This window comes from Pithys albifrons, chromosome 15 (assembly GCF_047495875.1).
Source record: "Pithys albifrons albifrons isolate INPA30051 chromosome 15, PitAlb_v1, whole genome shotgun sequence".
NCBI classification, from domain to species: Eukaryota; Metazoa; Chordata; class Aves; order Passeriformes; family Thamnophilidae; genus Pithys; species Pithys albifrons.
Window position 1 is genome coordinate 11,475,830 of NC_092472.1, and position 19,431 is coordinate 11,495,260.

Below are 19,431 nucleotides of genomic sequence, written 5' to 3' on the forward strand. Positions count from 1 at the left end.
TGACAAGCCCCCCTGGCAGATGGTCTGATGGCTGCAGGACACCATGACCTCTGGAACAGGTTTATTGCCAGACATTTAACACATCATCACCAAAGCAGCTGCCCGAGTCCCGCTCCGGCCCTGCTGCACCGCGTGAGCCCACTCACAAGTCTGTGGTGGTGAAGGTGGTGTTGAGGTATGCTGTTTTGGTGGGCTCCTTCAGGTTCAGGGCAGCCACTAGCACCTCCTTGTCTGTTGGGTCTGTTGGCCGCACTTTGACCTGCTGTAGGAGGAGAGAGTGGTCAGAGGAGATGGGGGACAGAGATGGGGAACACAGACACTCATGCTTCCCAGGAGCTGAGGGCTGTCAGTGGGGTGCAGAGGAAGGGACACAAGGGGTCTGTGAGCCTGGAGACCACAACAGAGAGAAGGAGATGTAGAGTGCTCTTGTCAGGGCTCCCTTCTGAGCACTGTCAGCTCTTGGCACACTTACCTCGACCTCAAAGTTGTCATCCGCGGGTGCATTTACTGTATTTTCATCCAGGGAATTCATGCTGTGGAGAGTGGAAGGTGGGGGGTAGAATAGGACCCAGACACTGGAGAAGTGGGGATGTAAGATGATGGCCCTGTGGCCTTCAGGACTTGCCCACAGATCTCACCTGGTCACAGAGATGGAGTCCTCGTGGAAGCCCAGGTCATGGGAGGGATCGAGTGGACGGTTCAGTATGGGGTTGGCCCTGGTCAGGGATAGGTGGAAGGTGAGTGTTGTCCTGTGGGGCTGTGGGGTCAGCCAGAGCCAGTTGAGGTCCCCAGGCAGGGAGGGGATGTGACAACGAGCTCTGCAGGCCCCTGGGTGTGGGGACATGTCTGGGTTCTTCCCTCCTGCTGCAGGGAGCACCCCACTCACCCCTCGGCATTGTACTGGTTGGTCCCAGGAATGCCAGCTCCCTGCTGTGCTGTGGCAGGATTGAATGTCGTGGCCACCTTCAGAGCCTTCATTGCACTCAGCTTCCTCTTGTAGCTGCAAAGTCCAGGCATGGGGTGGGTGAGAGGGGCAGGGGGGAGCTGGGCCATGGGATGAGGTGGGCAGGAGCAGCATGGAGGGTACGGATGAGTCTGGGGGTGCTGGTGAGGATGGAGGTAGTGAGGGCAGGCAGGAGGAGGTGCAGGCAGTGCGGTACCTTCTGGTGGTGAGAACCAAGACCAGGGTCATGATGAGTATGAATATGAGCAGAAATGCTGCCAACCCTGCAATGATGCCGATCAGCTCCATCTCCCTGGTGGGCTTTGTCACCTCCCCGGGGCCCTGGCACAGAGCAGGGGTGAGGGCACAGTCTCAGCCAGTGGAACCCCACACCCAGCCCCACTTGGGGTTGGTGCCCTCTCCTCACAACCCCTCCCCTGTCTCACTCACAATGATGGCCAGGCCCAGTTTCACCAGCTCAGCCAAGCCCAGTGGGTCGGACAGAATGAGTCTGCCAAGGAAAGTGGAGGCATGAGTGGCTGGGCTGGGCTGGACACATGGCAAGTGCCCAAACCCAGCCCCTGGCACTCACGCGCTCAACTGGTTGACATCCAGGGCAGTGCCATTGCTGTAGACGAAGTACGCCTCCATCACTGACTTGACTTCCACACTACAGGATCAGATAGATGGGGTAGGGGCATGCTGGGGTGCCGGGCATGGTGCCCTGCCCCAGGGTGACCCCTCCAAATGCCACTACTATGTCTTTTTCCCCACCACCACTCACTTGGTGTCACGGGTGTTCTCCACAGTTCGGATGGCCACCACATAAACTGCTGCCTTGGTCACAGTGGTCAGGGCCCTAGGAATAGGAGAGATGGAGGGAAGGTGGACCAGCTGTCCTGCTGTTCCACTTGTAGGCATGGGAAGCAGCTGGATCCCCTGCAATCCCCTCCTCTGGTGGGGACCCGCCTGCCCCATCCCCTTCACAGTCTGGGAAGCTGTGAGACACAGACAGTGGGTCCTGGCCTGAATGTCCATGTTCCTTGCTGCACAGCCATGCACCTCCAGCCCCAGTCCAGCACCCCTTACAATTTGATACTTTCGGAGTTACTCTGGACTTCTTCCACCGTTGTCACAAACTGGAGGCGAACACGGTAGGTCTGATCCACTGTGAAGATCTGTGTGCAGAGAGCAGGTGTGAGCAGGGCTGGGCAGGACAGTGGGTGTCCCAGCATGGGGGGACGGGAGCGACACTCACATTCAGCACAGTCTGTGCTGAGTGCACTGGTGCCATGCCGTCCTGAGCCTCCACTGTCACCTGGTACTGCCCCTTCACCGACTCATCGAGGTTGCTGTCTACCCTGTGAGGACAAGGACATCAGCAATCCCACTGGGCTGCACCTGATGTCCCTGTGACGGCACTGACATCCTTCAAGCTCCACCGTGCCTCCATGTCCAGGGCAGGACCCCAGGATGGCTTTGTCCCTTTTCCAGCCTGCGCTGGCCTTGCAGCAGGCAGGAGCTGAGCTGCATCCCCCCTTTTGGGCCCAGACCCATGGCCTCACCGAATGCTCCCAATGTAAGTCTCCTGGTCGAGCGTTGTCTCCACCCTGAAGAGGTTCTCGAAGGGCCGACTGACCCCATTGTCCTCCAAGAGCACCACGCTGACAATTAAGAAAGTGATGGTTCCCCCCATCCCTGAATCAGCATCTGTGGCCTGCAGAGACAGCACGTGGCAGGAGCATGGGGTGGGAATGGCCTCCATTTTCCCACGATGGGGATGGGTAAGAAGGCTCTACAGACTGACAGATACACGTGGGCAGCATCTCACCTTCACGGTAGCCACTTGCAGGTTCACAGGGGAGATTTCAGGTACAACCACTGCCAGGGACAGACAGAGGGACGGTGCAGTCACACTGGTGTGGAGCCACACTTGCTGCAGATCCCATGCCCACACAGACCCAGGCTCCAAGCACACCCCACTGCCCTTGGCCCCATAGCCTTCAGGGAAAGCTCTGAGTAATCCCAGCCTGGCCCCTGTACCACTCACAGCCCTGCCCCCGGCTGGGGGAAGGTCCTTGCTGTCAGTGAGTGTGGCAGAGCATATGTGGGTGCAGTGAGGAGCCCATGGGATGCACCACCCCTGGCTGCTCACCAAAGGTCTCTGAGATGGCCTGGAAGACCGGTGCGTTGTCATTCACATCAGTAATGAGGATCCTCAGGGTTTCTGCAAATGTTCCAAGAGCAGTGCGCCAATCACCAACAGGGTAGCCCTGCAGCACCCTCCTCTGCTTCCCGCAGGAGCCCTGCTCTCCTAGCAGGCTCAGGTTCCTGCAGCAGGCACCAAGACAGCTGGGGACACCCTCCCTCCATTACCAAACAGCCCTCCTCCCACCCTGCTCTCCACAGCTTCTCCTGGGAGGTGTGAGGCAGGTCCCACCACCCACTATGCCCAGTGGTGGTGGAAGGAGCAGGAAGTGGGGGCCCTACCATTCCGGCTGTAGCGGTTGCCCTTCTCAGTGTACAAGTCCTCAGCCCGCAGCGTGAGCAGGACCCTGTCACACACCTCATAGTCAATATCCGAGCTGTTCACCAGCAGGGAGCCATTATGTGCCAGCATGAACCAGTCCCAGCACACGTCCCCAGCAGTGCTGTCACCCTTGAAGCAGGCGACGGCCAGCCTCTCGAAGACCAGTGAGTGGTTGGTGTCTGGGTCAGAGGCATTCAGTGTGTGGACCAGACCCTGCTGTGTCCCGTTCTCACTCACAGTCACGTCCTGCAGTGAGTTTGTCAGAATGGTGGGGGACTCGTCATTGACATCTAGGATGTGAACCACCACTGAGACACTGGCCTTGTCCCCTACGTTGTCTGCAGCCGTGTTCTCTGCCACCATTTCCAAGGAGAAGAACTTCTGCTGTAGAGTGTCATAGTCCAGGGGCACGTCATGGTCTACAGACAGTTCCCCACTGTAGTTTCCTGGCCCCAGGCGGGATGAGCGGATCAGGAAGTTGCTGGAGCCATTTGTCCTCTGAAGTAGGAATGAAATTCGGGAATTGATCTCGGTCCGATCAGCATCGGTGGCATTCACCTCACCCACGAAGGACCCTGAAGGTGGAGACACACTCAGTGGGCAGCAGACACTGACTCAGGGCCACCACCGGTCCCACAAGCCTGTCCATGCATTCTACCTGGAGAATCTTCAAAGACTGAGAACTCATAGGACTGGTTGAGGAACATGGGAACGTTGTCGTTCAGGTCCTGCAGAAAACAAAACACATGACTGTAGCCCTCCCAGGAAACAGGGTTCCCCACAGCAGGCTGGGGACAAAAGTGTGGGCACCGGCCTGCCCACAGGCAGGAGCTAGACAAGCCCTCTCCTGCCTTCCTGCATCAGCTATTCACTCTTTCTGAACAGAAAGCCTGGGGACACAGTGCCTCTGCCACAGCCCGCGATCCCATGCCCTGCCCTATGCATTCATCTCAGTTCCAAGCCTCAGCCTGCCCCAGCATGTCCCTGCTTGTGCCCAGGGCTCACCCCCACAGTGATGGTGACGTTGACTTCGGTGCTCTTCTGTGGCTCGCCGTGGTCGTGCACTTCCACTGTCACCACCATCTGTCCCCGCTCATCTTCCACAGCCTCGCGGTCCAGTGGCTCCTTGCTGTGCATCTCACCTGTTTCTGCATCGATGGTAAAGTTGTTGCTGAATAGTCCTGGCAAGATCTTGAAGCCCAATATGCTGTTGGGGTTGCCAGGCTGGTCATTGTCAATGGCCTGAAAAGGTCACCAGTTAGAATGGCATTTGTGGGCACCTTGAGGATAGTCCCTCCTCTTCTGCAACAGCCATGTCAACTTCTCCACCTCTGCTGATGCATACCTGGATCTGTGTGCTGACGTTCTGCCCCTCTTGCACTGACATGAAGTAGGAGCCGATGATGACAGGTTCCATATCGTTGTAATCCAGCAAGGTGATCGTCAGCACTGTAGTGCCCACCTGGTTGCCCCCATCCCTGGCCTGAAGGGTGGCGTAGTAGACAGAGCGAGTCTCCCGGTCCAGCAGCTTCTCATCCTGCACCAGCAGTGCCCCAGTTGTGGTATTCACCATGAAGATTTTACGTCTACGGCATACACAGAGCCAATCACTGGGGCTCAGGTCTGGAGCCCCCTTGCCAGGATGATGCCCCAGTCATGGCTGGCTGTGCTCTTACGTACATGTCCTCCGGAAGCAGCTGGTAGGTGATCTCACCCCAGATACCACTGTCTGGATCATAGGCCTAAAAGACAGAAGAAAGCATCTGGTCAATCTGTTCCAACTCCTGGAGGAGTGATGAGTCTGGGACAGCAACTGCTGGCAGTGAGCACCCCAAAAATATGGCCCCAATAGGCAAGGGGTCCTGCTGCCACTGAGTCCTTTGTGTGCACATGGAGAGATCAGTGCCCTCAACAGAAGCTGCACTAGAATTGCCCAGTGCCCTGCTTGGGGGATGCAAGTGGTGCCCGCTCCTGACCGTGATGTTTGAGGAGATGACGGTGCCATCAGGGCTGTGCTCCATCACGCTCAGGTTGTAGGTGCTCTGGGGAAACTCAGGGATGTGGTCATTGGTGTCAATGAGGTCGATGGTCACAGTGGCCGTGGAGCAGCAGTCTGTGGGGTTCCCCATGTCATTAGCAATGATCTGTAGGATTGAGAAGGGACTGTGTCACACATGGGTCCTCAAACATTACAGAGACCTGTCACACTTCAGCCCAGCTCCCCTGCACCAAACAAGCTGCCAGGACAGAGCCATTCTGCTTTGGCTCCTGAAGCCTGCACGAGAAGGGCCATGTCCATGCTGTGCCCTGGCATATGCAGGAAGCAGGAACTGTCCCCATGGTGAGTCAGCCCTACAGGTCCCACCTGCACCACCATGACATGGCTTATCTCGTAGTCCACTAAGGATGGATCATACACCAGGAGCTGGACCTCCCCTGTGCCCACAATCATTTCAGGGGACACACTGAAGGCGTTGGCATTCGGACCCTGCAGGCTCAGCTTAAAACTGCTGTTGATGCCCTGCCAGTGAGAGACAGGAGTGAGGGTAGGTGGTGCAGCCAGGACAGACACCTGTGTCCTACCCCAGCCCCATGGACAGGTTTCCTACCTTATCTGGGTCATGGGCAACAATGTTGAGGTTGGACACAGGCAGTCTGGTGGAGGAATGCTCTGTAATGTTGCCCCTGAAGTTGTCCTGGGCACTGGTGGAGAAGTCGCAACTGGGGAGGAAGCAGTGGTAGAACTGGGGCTTGTTATCATTGATATCAGTCACCATGACTGTCACCAGGGTTTTGGTCTGGGCCACCTCGTCTTCAATGTCCAGGTTCTTCTCACGTGCCTGGGCAGGAGGAGAGAGCAGGTTGAAGGGGTCCAGGGAGAAGAAAAGGATGGGATTTCCCTTGGTGCTTCCTACTCACCATGACTTCCAGCAGCAATTCCTCACTTGGCAGCTGCTCACGGTCCAGGGGCTCACTCACAGTGATGGCGCCTGTTGTGGCATTGATAGCAAAGGGGATACTGGAATCTAGGATAAGGGGAGAGCAAGAACTAGTGGCAGCCACTCAGAAAGGCAGGCCTGGCTATCTCTCGCTGACAGCAGGACAGGCAGGCAGTGCCCGGGTGCCCAGAACCAGTCTCCTTCCTGCCTGACCACCCCTCTTGCCCATCCCACTTTGCCCCTGCTTATCCTCTGCCCATCCCATTGTGCCCCATCACTCACTGGTGATGTTGTAGAAGATTTCATCATTCACCCCTGTATCTCCGTCCATGGCAGTGACAGTCAGCACAGTGGTGCCCTGTGGGGACATGGCCATCAGAGCAGGAACTATGACATCTCCAGCTGCCCCCGTGACTGGTGGCTCAGATCCACAAGGGCATCAGAGCCCCCAGGGAGGGTCAGAGGCAGGAACATGACACTGACCAGGGGGCAGTTCTCAGGCACAGAGCCTGAGTAGGGCTCATTGAGGAACCATGGGTCCAGGTTGGGCATGTCTACAATTGTCAGGGACAGATAGGTCAAGCTCTCCTGGACGGTCCACTTGTTGTGCAGCCATCCTCCACCATCCTGGGGACCAAAGTACCTGTAAGTCCCACAGCCCCCTTACCTGGCAGCCCTGTACCCCTGGCCAGTGTGGCCCCTACCTTGGCAAGGATCTTGATCTGGTAGAAGGTGTTCTTGGCATAGTCCAGTGAGCCATTGAGCATCACACTCCCATTGGGCAGGATGTGGAAGAGCTGGTGATTTTCTGTGCTGTCTGGGATCACCTGGGCAGAGGACATCACCCTGTGTCACCAAGGCATGGAGCAGGGTGCCCCAGCAGAGATGGGGGCTCAATCACCATCCTTCTGCCAGGTTTGGCCCACAGGCCGTGGGGACCCTCTACCACCTGACTCATCCTCAGCCTGCAAATATTCAGCACCATGCAGTGGTTGTCCAGTGGGTGCAGAGCTGGACATATACCCTGGTCCTTACCCGAGAATCCCTGCTGCCCCAGGGAAATGGGGCTGCCCTGGCCAGGTTCCCCAGCACCTCAGCCCCATGGAGGTGCCCCAGGGGTGTCTCAGGAGTGGGGTTTTGGTCTGGCATGCCCCACCCCACAATGTGCTGTGCTCACCTCCCCGATGCTGTAGCTGACTCTGGAGGCGTTCCCAGTGTCGCTGTCATTGGCAAACACGGTGTAGATGATGCTGTGCATTGTCTTGTTCTGGGCACACAGGGGAGCAATGGTGGGAGAGCACAGGGGTTGATGCTGGATCTGGCCCCTGCCAGCCCTGCTCTAGGATGCTATGACCTGGCAGGGCTGCAGGCACTGCCCGGTGCCATGGAACACACACAGACAGGCTGCTGCCCTTGCTCAAAATGGGCAGAGGCTGAATCCCCCCCCCACCTCCTTGGGGCTCCTTGTGAGCAGAGGCTGCATCCTGGTCCTGGAGTTGCTGGATGAAGGTCAGACTCAGTCCCACACCCCATCCACACCCTGATCCGGTGTCACCCTGTTCTGGGCTGAGAGGCAGCTTGGGCACACCCTGATCAGAAGCTCATTGCAAGGGCAGAGTCCCTGCTCTGTTCCAGCGCCTGAGCATGTCACAGAAGCAGCCACTGGGAATTGCCCCAGCATAGAGCACTCCTGGGTGCTCCCATCACCCCACGCCCAGACACACCACCACCAAACGCCCAGATGTGGTGTCACAGGGTTCCCAGCACACTGTTACACCCAAGTGTGGGGTCATAGGGTTTCCAGCACATTGTTGTCCCTCTGCTGGCACACCCATCCCACGGGAGCCACCCAGCAACCCTGCCCTGCTGCCCATGGGGGCCGGGAGGTCCCGGAAAGGTACCTCAGGGATGGAGGCTGTATATGGCACATTCCAGAAGACTGGGGCATTGTCATTACGGTCCTCCACGATGATGGGGAGTGTTTTGGAGACCTACCAGGTGTCAGGGAGGATGTATGATGGGTATGGGAGCTGGTGGCCATCAGAGCTGGGTGCAGTTCTGGCACCCCATACCCACCCTGGCTCCAAAGCCATCCAGCATCACTGACCCACTTCTAGTCCCCTTCCCCACTGAGCCTTGTTCATGGCCCTGCTAAGACCCTGCTCCCTTTCCACTACAGATACCCACCCCATGCCCCAGCACTTACCTCATTATTTACACCATCAGACACTGTGGCGGTGATAGTGAGCCTGGCCTGGAGCTGAGGGGACACAAGGCAGGACTTGGTCAGGGCCAGGTGGACCTCTGTCCTTGGATGGCTGAGCCTCCGTGCGCGATGGTCCTCCCAGGCAACTGTCCCCACAGGAGCTGGGTTTTGGGGCCAGGGACCCTCGGTACTGCCATGAGCAACTCTCCCACAGGATTCATGGCTCTGCCCTCCACCCCTGCCACCCCAGACCTCCACTCAGGCAGGGACATCTGCCTCCATCTCTGCCCACACCTCACGATCCAAAGAGTTCCTCAGTGTCACATTTCCTGTACTGAGATCGACAGAGAAGTAGAAGGAGCCTGGCCCTTTGATTCCGTAGGTGAGGATGTCATCCTTGTCTAGGTCATAAGCCTTCAGCTGGAAAGCAAACTGGCCTGGGGGCACAGGCAGCATCAGCCCCTGCCCAAGGAACCCCCAGCCGCTCCTTTGGCAATCCAGGGCCTTCCTGAGACTACCCTACTCACCCAACTCCAGGTCCTCAGGCACGTAAACAATGGTCATGTTGAAGATGGGGACTGTGTTGCCTGAAACTAGAAGAAGGAGGACTGAGCACTGAGCTCTGCCAGCAGCCCCACATCTGGCTGCACCTACTTAGCTCCAGCCCCAGCTCCTGGATGTTATTCCCACAGCCCACCCCTGCCCTGTCCTGGGACAGCAAAGTTATCCTTGGGTCTCCAGTGGGATGAACAGCTGTTTTGGGGTCCCAGCTGCTCTCAGGGAAGTCAGAAAGAACGTTGGGGGCTAAAAGCAGCTCCAACACCTCCCACCACCCACGTCAGGTGCCAAGAGTCCTTACCTGTTGCCAGAAGGCAGGGGAGCAGCACCAGCAAGCACCATGCCATCCTGCCAGGAAGCCTATGGGCACACACCAGAGAACAAGTGCCTGAGGGGCTGAGGACTGACCCCCATAATCCTTGTTTGGGGAGCAGACACCGGGGTAGGAGAGGTGCTGGTGGGAACAGTCCCTCTGCTGAGCTGGGCTGGTGAGAAAGAACCAGGCTCCATCCTGCAGCCTGGGCACAGGGTCCCTGGGGACATGGCATGGGGGTGCAGGATTGACTCCCAAGTACTGGAGACCGTGAATGTTCTTGGGCACCCCAGGACCCTCTCCTGGGCATGGCTGGAGGCTCCATTGCTGATGCCCAATGGGGCTGCCCCAGACAGTGCTGGAAGTCCAAGAGCAATCCGTGGCACCACCACGGAGTCTCCCTCCTTGTGCCACGGGCTGTGGGCAGTCCCAGAGCCGATAGATATGCCCACCCCTCCCGAAATGGGCTGTGGTGCCCGTGGGGGCCATGGCTGACATCCCTTACCTGTGCCCGTGTTGCTGTGGATGCTGCCTCTGCACTTGCATCCTGACACCACCAGACCTTTGTCTCCTGCAGTAAAAACATTCATCAATCATTAACTGCAATTAAGGGGTGAGAAATCCCTCCCTCATCTCCCTTATTCCTCGAGGTCATCCCACAGCTCCTGCCCAGCCCAGACCCACACTCCCCAACACCAGACCCTCACACTGGGTGCCATCCCTGAGGATTCAGCCACCCCAACCTGCATCCATGGCACTCTGGCTCCCAGAAGGGGTGCAGAGCCTGCAGGGATGCAGAGGGATCCCGGAGCACCCCAGGAGACCAAAGAGGGTTTGGGGAAATGCCCCGCATCCCCTGGGGTGGGGACACTGGGGTTCCACCAGGACAAGGGGTGGGTACCAAACCTGTGGTGTGGCCACTGGGGCGGGTGCCTGGGGCCCTCTGCGCCCCCCTGCAACCCACTCCTCTCTGCAGGGGCTTGGCCCAGCCTCCCTGACCTACTTCAGACCTGCTGGGGACAAGGACAGATTGTCCAGCTCTGCTCAGGCAGAAGAGGGCTGGGAGGTGGCGGAGGGGCATAGCCAGCTCTGGGCCTGCTGGACCCCCAACTCTGTGGCCCTGGGCCCCTCCACCCCTGTTCGCTGGGGAACCCACAGGGTCTGGATGCTGGGGAAGCTCTGGGGTCCCCCCAAACACTCAGCCTGCGCTGAGGTCCCCACGTTGCCCCACACCTGGGCTAGGGAGCCCTCAGAGGAGGGACTACAGGGACCAGACTGTGACACCCTGCCATCAAACCTCTCCAGAGCTGGTCTGGCATTGTCCCAGCCCCTGTGAAGGATGCCCCAGAATACCCTCAGAGACACCCCGTGGGCTTCCTGTGGGTACCCCTAGAGCCCCCCCCGGGCTGGTGCTGGACACCACTCTGTAAACTTCCCCTGGCTGTTCCAGGACACTTCCAGACCTCCTAGGATTGTCCCAGGACATCTATGACTTCCTGAAAGGAGGTTGTAGCCAGGTGGGAGTCATTCTTTTCTCCGAGGAAACCAGGGACAGGACAAGAGGACATAGTCTCAAACTGCGCTAGGGGAGGTTTAGGTTGGACATCAGGAGGAATTTCTTCACAGAAAGGGCGATTAGACATTGGAATGGGCTGCCCAGGGAGATGGTGCAGGCACCATCGCGGAGGTGTTTAGGGCAAGACTGGATGGGGCAGTTGGTGACATGGTCTAATTGACACAGTGGTGTTCGTTCATGGGTTAGGCTTGATCATCTGAGAGGTCTTTTCCAACCTAATTGATTGCACGAGTGTGTGATTTCCGTGACCTTCCCCAGCGCCCTCGCGGGTGTTGCGCTGCCATTCGGGGCATTACGGCCCGGCCCTCCCCGCGGTCTGAGGGCGCCGCTCTTGGGCGCAGTACGGCAGGCGGCGGGCGCGCCCATCGGCGCGGTGCGGCGGGGGGGCGGCGTGGCACGGCCGGTTCCATCGGCGCGACGGGCGCGGGGGCGCCGTGAGGCGGGGCTGAGGCCGGAGCGGGAGCGGCACCGGGAGCGGCACCGGGAGCTGCACGGACACGGAGCCCGGCGGGCCCGGCCGCCGCGCCATGAGAGCGGGCTGAGCGGCGGGCAGCGCCGGGGCACGGCACCGACTGCCGGGGGAGCGTCGTCCGCAGGTACGGGGCGCAGCGGCGGCCGCAGGCCCGGGCTGCGCGGCAGGGCCGGTGTCCAGGGGGAAGCCGGCGGGCAGGGCCCGGGGCCGGCGGAACGGGAAGGGCAGCGCCGGGCTGCCCACAGGGGAGGATGGCGGGCAGGGCGCGGAGCGATGGGACGGATGCAGAGCCGGCGAAGCCCGGTGCGGCGGGTGCGGGAGCGAGTGCGGCCCAGTGCGGCGGAGGCGGTCGGGCCGGGCCCGGTGCGCAGAGGGGGCGGATGGCCGGGGCGGGCGGCGGTGGTGGCTGCTCGGGGCACGGCACACCGGGGAAGCGGCCACAAAGCGCAGCTGGGCCCGGTGCGGCCGCTCGGCGGTGGGAGGAGCCCCCGGTGCTTGGGGAGCCCCGTGGGGAGAAGGGGCCCCGCGGTGTGGGCTGCCTGAGGCAGCGGGGCAGGAGCCGGAGCCCGAACCCGGCCGTCCCCGGGGACTGCCCGAGCCTGCCCCGGCCGGAGCCCCTTCTCGGGCGGGGGTCGGCGCTTTGCCCCCGTCCCCTGGACCCGGTGAGCTGTGCTGGCTCGGGGTGAGTCCCGGAGCGTGAGAGGGGACCGGAGGGGAAGTGGTGAAGCTCTTCGGAAAGTTGTCTCTGGGGAAGAGGTAGGAAACAAATGAGCCTGAACTGCCGGGATGGTGACGGTGGCACCTGGGGTGGTGGCAGTGGGGCAGGCTGTGCCACCGGCCCTGCAGGGTCTGTGCTGGCAGTGTGGACTGTGTGCGGGGCCCATGGCAGCCCCATCCCACATAGGACGCGTGGGACCGGGTTGTGGGCAGCTGGGATGTGCCCCGCGGTTTGCTCTCCCGGGCAGGAGTTGAGCTCCACAGCCAGGTGGGCGCTGCCCCTCTGTGTGGGGACAGCCTCTCTTTCCACAATCGTTGCTTAGTTTTGTGCTGGTGCCTTGTCCACCAGCTCTGCCCGAACCCTGTGCACTAGCACAGTTGGCCGTGTGTCCGCAGCTCCGGAGCTCGTCCCTGCTCTCGCCTCCTCGCAGTCCTGTGCCACTGCCTCGCTCTGCCCCTCTTGCCACCTGTGCTCATGTCGGCTCTGACGCCGCAGGACCTCGAGGTTCCCCTCGAGGTGGGGCCTCGTTCCGCGGGGAGATGCGCGGGGCAGAGCCCGGCGGGGGAGGTCGGTCCCCGAGGCCAGGCAGGAGCCCCGGGAGGAGGAGCGGCGGTCGGAGGGGAGCCGGCTGTGCGTGTGATGTCACTGCGGTGCATAGTGGGTAATTATGCACGTTGCAATGAAAATAATAAGGCCGGCCCCATAGTGGTGTCTAAAAATACTGCTAATGCGGAGTGCCTGCTGGGCAGCTTTGTTTGTCACCTTTGGGTGGCTGCTTTGGGGCTGGCCAGGTGGCGTCACACCCTTCAACAGTGAGTTTGGTTTAGCAGGTGAACTGTTTCTCTTCTGTGCCCACCCACAACACTGGGAGTGGAGACAGGGCAGGTATTGGCATAGGAGGTGAGGCACGAGGCACATGTGTGTGTTTGGGAGGCTCCAGTGTCACCCCTCTGCATTCAGCCTTGCAGGGAGTCTCCATGGGATGGCAAGGCTTTGTCTCCCCCAGGTTTGCTTGGAGCAGAGTGGTGGCTGTCCTGTGTGCCAGCCCTGATGTCCACTGGCAGGTACCAGTGTGCTGGGCTGTGGGTTGGCACAGATCAGAGTTTGTGCCCTGGTGGTGTGGGCTGTCCATCACTGGCATTGTGTGGCCAGGGCAGAGCTTGTTGGGCCGGGGCTTCTATACCTGCCCCCTGGGGCTGCCTCCACCATGTGTTTTTGCCCTGCCAGGACTGGGACTGTGGCAATTTGCTGCTTTCTGGCTGAGAAACAGCAGCATGGAGGGAGGGCTATGTGTGCCTGGAGTGGAGGGAAATGATGTGATAGGTGCTGGGTGGCACCTGGGCAATGGCCTGGGGCACAGACTGCCTGGCACATTGTTCTCCACTCGTGGGCTCTGTCTGTCCACTCTCTGTGCAGCTCTGGCTGCTGCTGTGATCTCTGCATCTGCTGCCAGGCTCTGGAAGCTCCCAGTGCAGTGGAGGGAGAGGCTTGCAGGGGTGGTGACAGCGATCTAGAGCCGCCGTGTCTGGCAGGGGGAAGGTGGTGTGTAGCAGGGCAGCTGCGGAGGGAAGGGAAGGGCAGGAAATGCTGAGCCTGTGGGCTCAGGTCGTTGTAACAAGTCTCTTCCGTTTTGTGTGTGTGTGTAGGTTGGAGTGGTGGTGTCCGCTCTTGGTTCTCAGTTGATGCTTCTGGTGGGCTCTGACTCCAGCTATCAGCTGTGGGAGCTGAGCCTTGTCCCTCTTCACTGTGGAGCAAGTGGAGAGATGTCACATCCATGCTGGGCTGCTTTGTCTTTGTGGCCCTGTGCTTGGCTTTCCCTTACCACTGGAGGGGGAGAATTGCTACTGCCTTCACTCTTCCCAGATGACTCCACGCTGACCTCTGAAGCCATGCATGGCAGTGGTGTTCCCCTGAGCACTGAAACTCACCGTCCCCACCTGCTGTGCTGTCTGGCTTCCTTTGGGGAGTGAGGAACAAGGAATGGGGAGAGGAGATTGAGAGTCCCCATTGATCTGTGCCGTGGAAGCCGTGCATTTGTGTCTGCCTGCCTGGACTGGGGCTCTGTGAGGGGAATTGATCAAACTGTAAAACCCAGAGCCAGCTAATGAAATAGGGACTATAGATTTTTATTTTAAATGGAAGAGAGTTTAGGGGAGATTTAATTATCCTTGGTTTATGGACCTGTTAGAGGAATGAAATAACAGCTGGCAGGTAGGGGCTGGGCTTCAGCTCGCAGCACTTTTATCCCAGGTGTCTGCAGAGCTGGTCAAGTCCTGCTACCCAGGGCAGTGTGGAGAGTGATGTGAAGACACCTGGAGCAGAGCAGGATGGAGCAAAGACCTGCTTGTGCTGCCAGGTGTCCCTGCTTTCCGGTGGGAGTTTCTGTGCTGAAATAACAGAGGGCTTGCCCTAGGCAGTTTGGGCTGGTGTAAGAACAGTTCTGCTTGTCCCTGGGGCTCGGTTTGGGCCCGTCCTCACACTGGCGGACATCAGGGAATTCAGGAGGCTGTGTCCCTCCAGGTGTCATTTCCCAGGGCTGTGGGCAATGAGCTCTCACTGACACCCGTGTCCCTATGAGGTGTGTGGGGTTTGCACAGCAGAGCTGCAGAGCACTGGGAGTCGCTGGGCTCAGCCGTGTCAGACACAAGCTGTAACGCTGTCACCACAGCCACTCCTCTGTCACGTGAGGCTGGCCGTGGACATGGCTTGGAAGGTGGTGGCAGCAAGGGGCATGGTGCTGGTTTTTGGTGGAAAAGCCTGGCTTATGGATGTTTTGGTTTTTCACCTCTGAATCGAGGAGCAAGTGCACAGCATTACCCCATCATCTCTTGGCTCCCTGCTTGAACAAAGCTGGAGAAACATGGTTTGTCACCTGCCCTGGGAGGGTGAATGCCTGGCCAAGGGGTTTGTGTGCCCATCAGGCAGGCATAGCCTGTGGGGTGCCAGTCTGATGTGTCCAGAGGCTGCTAAAAAATCCAAGCTGGTGGTGCTGGGGAGCCCTCCCAGCGACCCCCTGACAGTGGTGTGCAGGAACTGGGGAGAGCCTGGTCCTGAGCCCTGCGGTCACGGAGCTCACAAGGATGTTTCATGGCTCCCTGAGACAGGTCAGCTCTGGAGGGGAGCAGCATGGATCAGTGCTGTTGTCTCACAGGGGTGTTGGGAGAAGCCGGTGTGCTGATCCTCTGGGCAGCAGAGCTGCACCACAGTGCTTATCCTTTCCTTTGCTCTTGCACCTGCAAGTCCTCAGCATTTCAAGACAGGAGCCATTTCCTGGAGGACATGAGCAGCCTCTGGGGAGGGTCTATGTCCAATGTGGGATGTTTGGGTTTTCTGAAGCAGGGTGGTTTGGGAGGGCTCCACACTTTGCTGCATGCATGGCAGAGGGCGAGTGTCCCCAGCAAGCAGTGCTCATGATTGGCCTTGGGAATATTATTTTCCAGCTGCAGCTTGATCCCTGGAGACCTGGCCTCACAGGCTGTGAAGCTGTAGCTCTGGGCTTTCCTTGGCAACTCTGGAAAGCAGGATGAAGGATTTCAGCTCAACCATGCAGAGCAGAGGACTGGCCTGCAATCCTGTGTGTAAAGAGCTGCTTCCTCTCATGTGAGCCTGTGTTGTGGTGATCCAGGCCTCCAGCACCTCTTGCTGTTGCCCCTTGGAAAGGGAGGGTCCTTCTTTCCCCAGTCTGGCTGCACTGAGCCGCAGTCCCCTCCGGCAGGTTGTCTTTTCCCTGCTGTGCTGGTGGGGCTCTCTGGCAGCATTTGCATTTTGAGCCAAGTGTCTTAGTTGCTTTTCTCTCCATGCCTGTGCTTTAGTAAAGTGGTGAACAATAAAAATCCACTGGCAAGAGCTGTAGCAGAGGTCAGGCGGCTCCTGTGCCCCAGGCTGCTCTCTTGTCACCGCACAGCCGTGCTTTGTGCGTGGGGGCTGTCAGCTTGAAAGTCATGTTTTTGCTCCTAAAGCCATCCCCAGGCATTGGCGTGGGGCTCTGTGAGTGATGTACTAGGGAGGTATTGCAGCAAACCCCCTTTGCACTTAGGGCAGTGGTCACTGCTTGTTTTGATGTATCTTGTAAGCAGCTGCTTGGCAAATTTTAAATCAAGGACAAAGGAGGGTAAATGGTTGCTGAAAATCATGAATTTCTCTGAGTCCCTTTCTGAAAGTGATTGTTGCAGGTTTGTTGGTGTCCCTGCAGGCGTCTTAAAATGTAAAACAAAACACCCAGCCCAACTTCCTGACTGTCACTAGTGTTTTCCAGAGAGGCTTCGTTTTGCTGAGCGGTAACAAAATTGCTCTTTGCCATCCACCGGCCTCTGGCTTTGCCGGTATCCCTTTGCTGGAGCTGCGCTGCCCGAGCATCGCGGGGGTTGGGGAGGGAGCAGTACGGGAGATCTGGAACCCAGCCCCTCCTGCCCTCTGCAACTCAATTGGCAGATATCATTGGCACTGTCCACAGTGTGTGAGAAGCAGGTGGTCTCAGAGGGTACTTGTGGAGAAGTGGAAAGTGAGCTGGGGGCTGCAGGTGGGCTGTGAGGGGATGGGTGCTGAATCCTCGCTGGGTTGGCTCTGTGCAAGGAGAGATTGGGTCTGTTTTAGGAAAGGGCTCTCTGAAATAAGAACTAAAAGGTGAAATGCAGAGGGGTATAGAGCTGAACTGCAAGCTCTGTTGGTGGGAAGTAAGAGAAGTACCAAGGAGGCTACCCAGGCAGCAGGCTGGGGGTGGAGCTGGTGACATTTGCTCTTCTTCCCCAACCGTTGTGGAACTGAGCTGTGGAACTGGCTGCTGCTGCACGGTGCCAGAGCAGACAGAGGTGAGTGAGGTTCAGTGGGCTTCCTGAGTTCATCCTGGTGAGAGGACCACATGACCCATTCCTTGATGCTGCTCAGCTTGCAGAAGTGCCTGAGCTGGAACCCAGTTGCTGCACCAGCAGCCCTTCTGGCCATGCTCCATTCAGGTTGTGCTGGTATTTCTAGGGCAAACGAAGGAAAGTGGAGATAGCCCTGCTGATTATTTATCCTGTCTTAATGAAGGCTTATGCACGCTGCAAGCTTACTGTTTATTTGTGAGTGTTCTCCTCTCTGCTTTGAACTTGCTGGATGGTGCCAGCTGGGGCTATAGGTGTTAGGTGTGTGGATGCTGTCTCTGAGGGCTTGGCTCGCTACGGGCTCTGGCTCTTTGGGAGGAAGGTGCTGCTAGCTCTCCCTCTGCAGTGCAGCTCAGCCGTGCTATTAGACATCAGAGAATCCTCGTGGGAGAGATCGACAGGAAACTGGGCGTTATCAGTTCCGCTGCTGTGGCAGCTACTCGCTCCTCATGTCAGCATCCTCCACGTGTGTGTGGCTGGAGGCGTTTGATGGGAGTGCTGTCAGCCCGGGGGTGGGAGTGGGTGGTGTGTGATCAGGCAGAGGCGTCCTCCCTCCACTGCCGGTTAACTCGACTACGCCGGCTGTGCGGAGTGGGAAGGGAGCTCCTCGCTCCCCCGTCTCCACAGTGAAGCGCTTCACCCTGCAATGCGAGGGTGTCCCATGTCCTCTGGTGTTTGTTTTGGGCCTTGGGTAGCATGGGGACACTCCTGCTTCCCCCTCCCTGCAGTGTGGGGACCTTCTGTGTGCTTGGTCCTGGTTTCTTACCACTCTTCCAGGCACTGAGGAGAAGAGAGAAGGATCTGGGGCCTTTTCCTCTCCCTGGACTTGTGTGAGAGGCTGGAGAGAGCGTGGAGGCAAGGCATTAGTATGCTGGGTGTTGGGGAGAGCATGGGGCAGAGCAGCCTCCAGTGGGAGATGTGCTCTCACCACTGGATCACCCTTGCTAATCCTGTGTCAGACCTGACCTATATATGGGGCAAAGGAGGCAGCAAGCCTGCAGCAGCAGATGGTCTCTTAAAGAGCCTGGGCTTGGGAGGCTTCATTCTGCTGGTCCCTGGCTCTTGGGAAGGAGACGATGGGCAACTTGTCCATTGGCTGCAGAGCGGCTTAGTTTAGCCTGAGCAGCCCCTGCAGGTAGAGAGTTTCCTAAGGCTGCTGTCTGGCACTGGGGGTCCCGCTCACCAGGGTTGTCACAGGTCTTGATGGCTGGGCTGGGCACCCTTGTCCTGGCACAGATGCACTGACAGTGTCTGTGGCCAGCCTTGCTGTAGCATCACTTGAGCTCCTCACATGGCTCTTCAGGCAGAGCTCTGGATCTGGAGCAGCATAATTTGGTGGCTGTGTCCCTGAGACAGGGAGGGGCTGGGTGGGCTGAGCTGCTTCCACAAGCTCTGACCCTGAAGTTGCATGTGTGGTGCCCTGTCCTCGCTGGCAATATGGCTGTGCTATGGGAATGATCCAGCCTGGCTGGCACGGAGCAGGAGCAGCGTGTGAGCTGTGCTCCATCGATGTCTTCTCCCAGAGCCATCCTGAGGACATCGATAGCTGCTGGCCTCAGGGGAACTGATGACACTGGAGCAGGTTCGCAGGGAGTGTCTGCACACACAGCCACCATCTGTGGCCTCTGCCTGCTGCCAGTGCTCTGCCCAGGATCAGACTGTGTCCTGGCAGCCTTGTTGAAGGTGCAGTGCTGCCTCTGCTCACAAACAGTGGCAAGGTCAAAGGGCTCAGTGCTGTTTTCCTTCTCATCTCTATAGTTCCCAGCTCTTGAAGCAAAGAGGCTGTAATAGAGCAGACAGAGGGTGGTTGTTCCAGTCTGGGCTGATTCAGTCCTTTGGCTGTTTCTGCTGGGGTGCCTATCTGAGCCCATGGATCTGACCCCATGGATCTGACCCCATTGTACACCCCACGGTACTGCCTTCCTGCTCTGTGTATCCCCTGCTATTTGTTATGGTACTGTTACAGTCATGGAGGTTGCCCCTGGATGCTCCATGTCCTAGGAGATCCTCAAGCCTGGTCTGGTTCCCTCTGTATTCCTGGATTCGGGGTAAGGAGGTGAGAGCTGCCAAACTGCCTTTGAGAGGAGCCTGGAGGGATCTGAGCACAGGGCTGGGATGGGACAAAGTGGAATCCAGCTGCTCATTGCACTGATGAGCTACTGAATTGTTAAATTGTCGATCTGAGGTTTTCTTTGAAAGGGATGATGTTACAAATTAATTAGCTCCCTTTTGGTTGTTAGCACTTTAAAACTCAGCTGTTAGGGGAGGGTTGGTTTATAGGCATTACATCAGGGCTGCCGGCTGGCGCTTGCCT

At 58.5% G+C, this 19,431-nt stretch overlaps 1 protein-coding gene across 2 annotated transcripts; it reads right to left on the reverse strand.

Moving 5' to 3' along the window:
* Positions 1 to 55: 55 nt before the first annotated feature.
* CDHR2 (cadherin related family member 2) lies at positions 56 to 10,086 on the reverse strand. 2 transcript variants are annotated; one of them, XM_071570065.1, is made up of 32 exons: positions 9,995 to 10,086; positions 9,478 to 9,536; positions 9,146 to 9,211; positions 8,913 to 9,055; positions 8,619 to 8,672; positions 8,314 to 8,403; positions 7,590 to 7,679; positions 7,117 to 7,239; positions 6,896 to 7,039; positions 6,695 to 6,770; positions 6,393 to 6,499; positions 6,083 to 6,313; positions 5,839 to 5,994; positions 5,450 to 5,617; positions 5,154 to 5,215; positions 4,819 to 5,059; positions 4,479 to 4,715; positions 4,132 to 4,201; positions 3,434 to 4,048; positions 3,099 to 3,170; positions 2,775 to 2,824; positions 2,509 to 2,660; positions 2,202 to 2,304; positions 2,033 to 2,121; positions 1,728 to 1,802; positions 1,536 to 1,613; positions 1,394 to 1,454; positions 1,161 to 1,285; positions 887 to 1,000; positions 639 to 716; positions 473 to 533; positions 56 to 262 (listed from the first exon to the last, which is right to left on the reverse strand). In XM_071570065.1, exons 1-32 carry the CDS (start codon positions 10,084 to 10,086, stop codon positions 143 to 145), a joined length of 4,002 nt encoding a protein of 1,333 aa, XP_071426166.1. In that variant the 3' UTR covers positions 56 to 142. The 2 variants fall into 2 exon arrangements, with proteins under 2 accessions (XP_071426166.1, XP_071426167.1); XM_071570066.1 differs by lacking the exons at positions 8,314 to 8,403; positions 8,619 to 8,672; positions 8,913 to 9,055; ... (1 more) ...; positions 9,478 to 9,536; positions 9,995 to 10,086 and adding an exon at positions 7,863 to 7,936.
* Between the last annotated feature and the right edge of the window lie 9,345 nt (positions 10,087 to 19,431).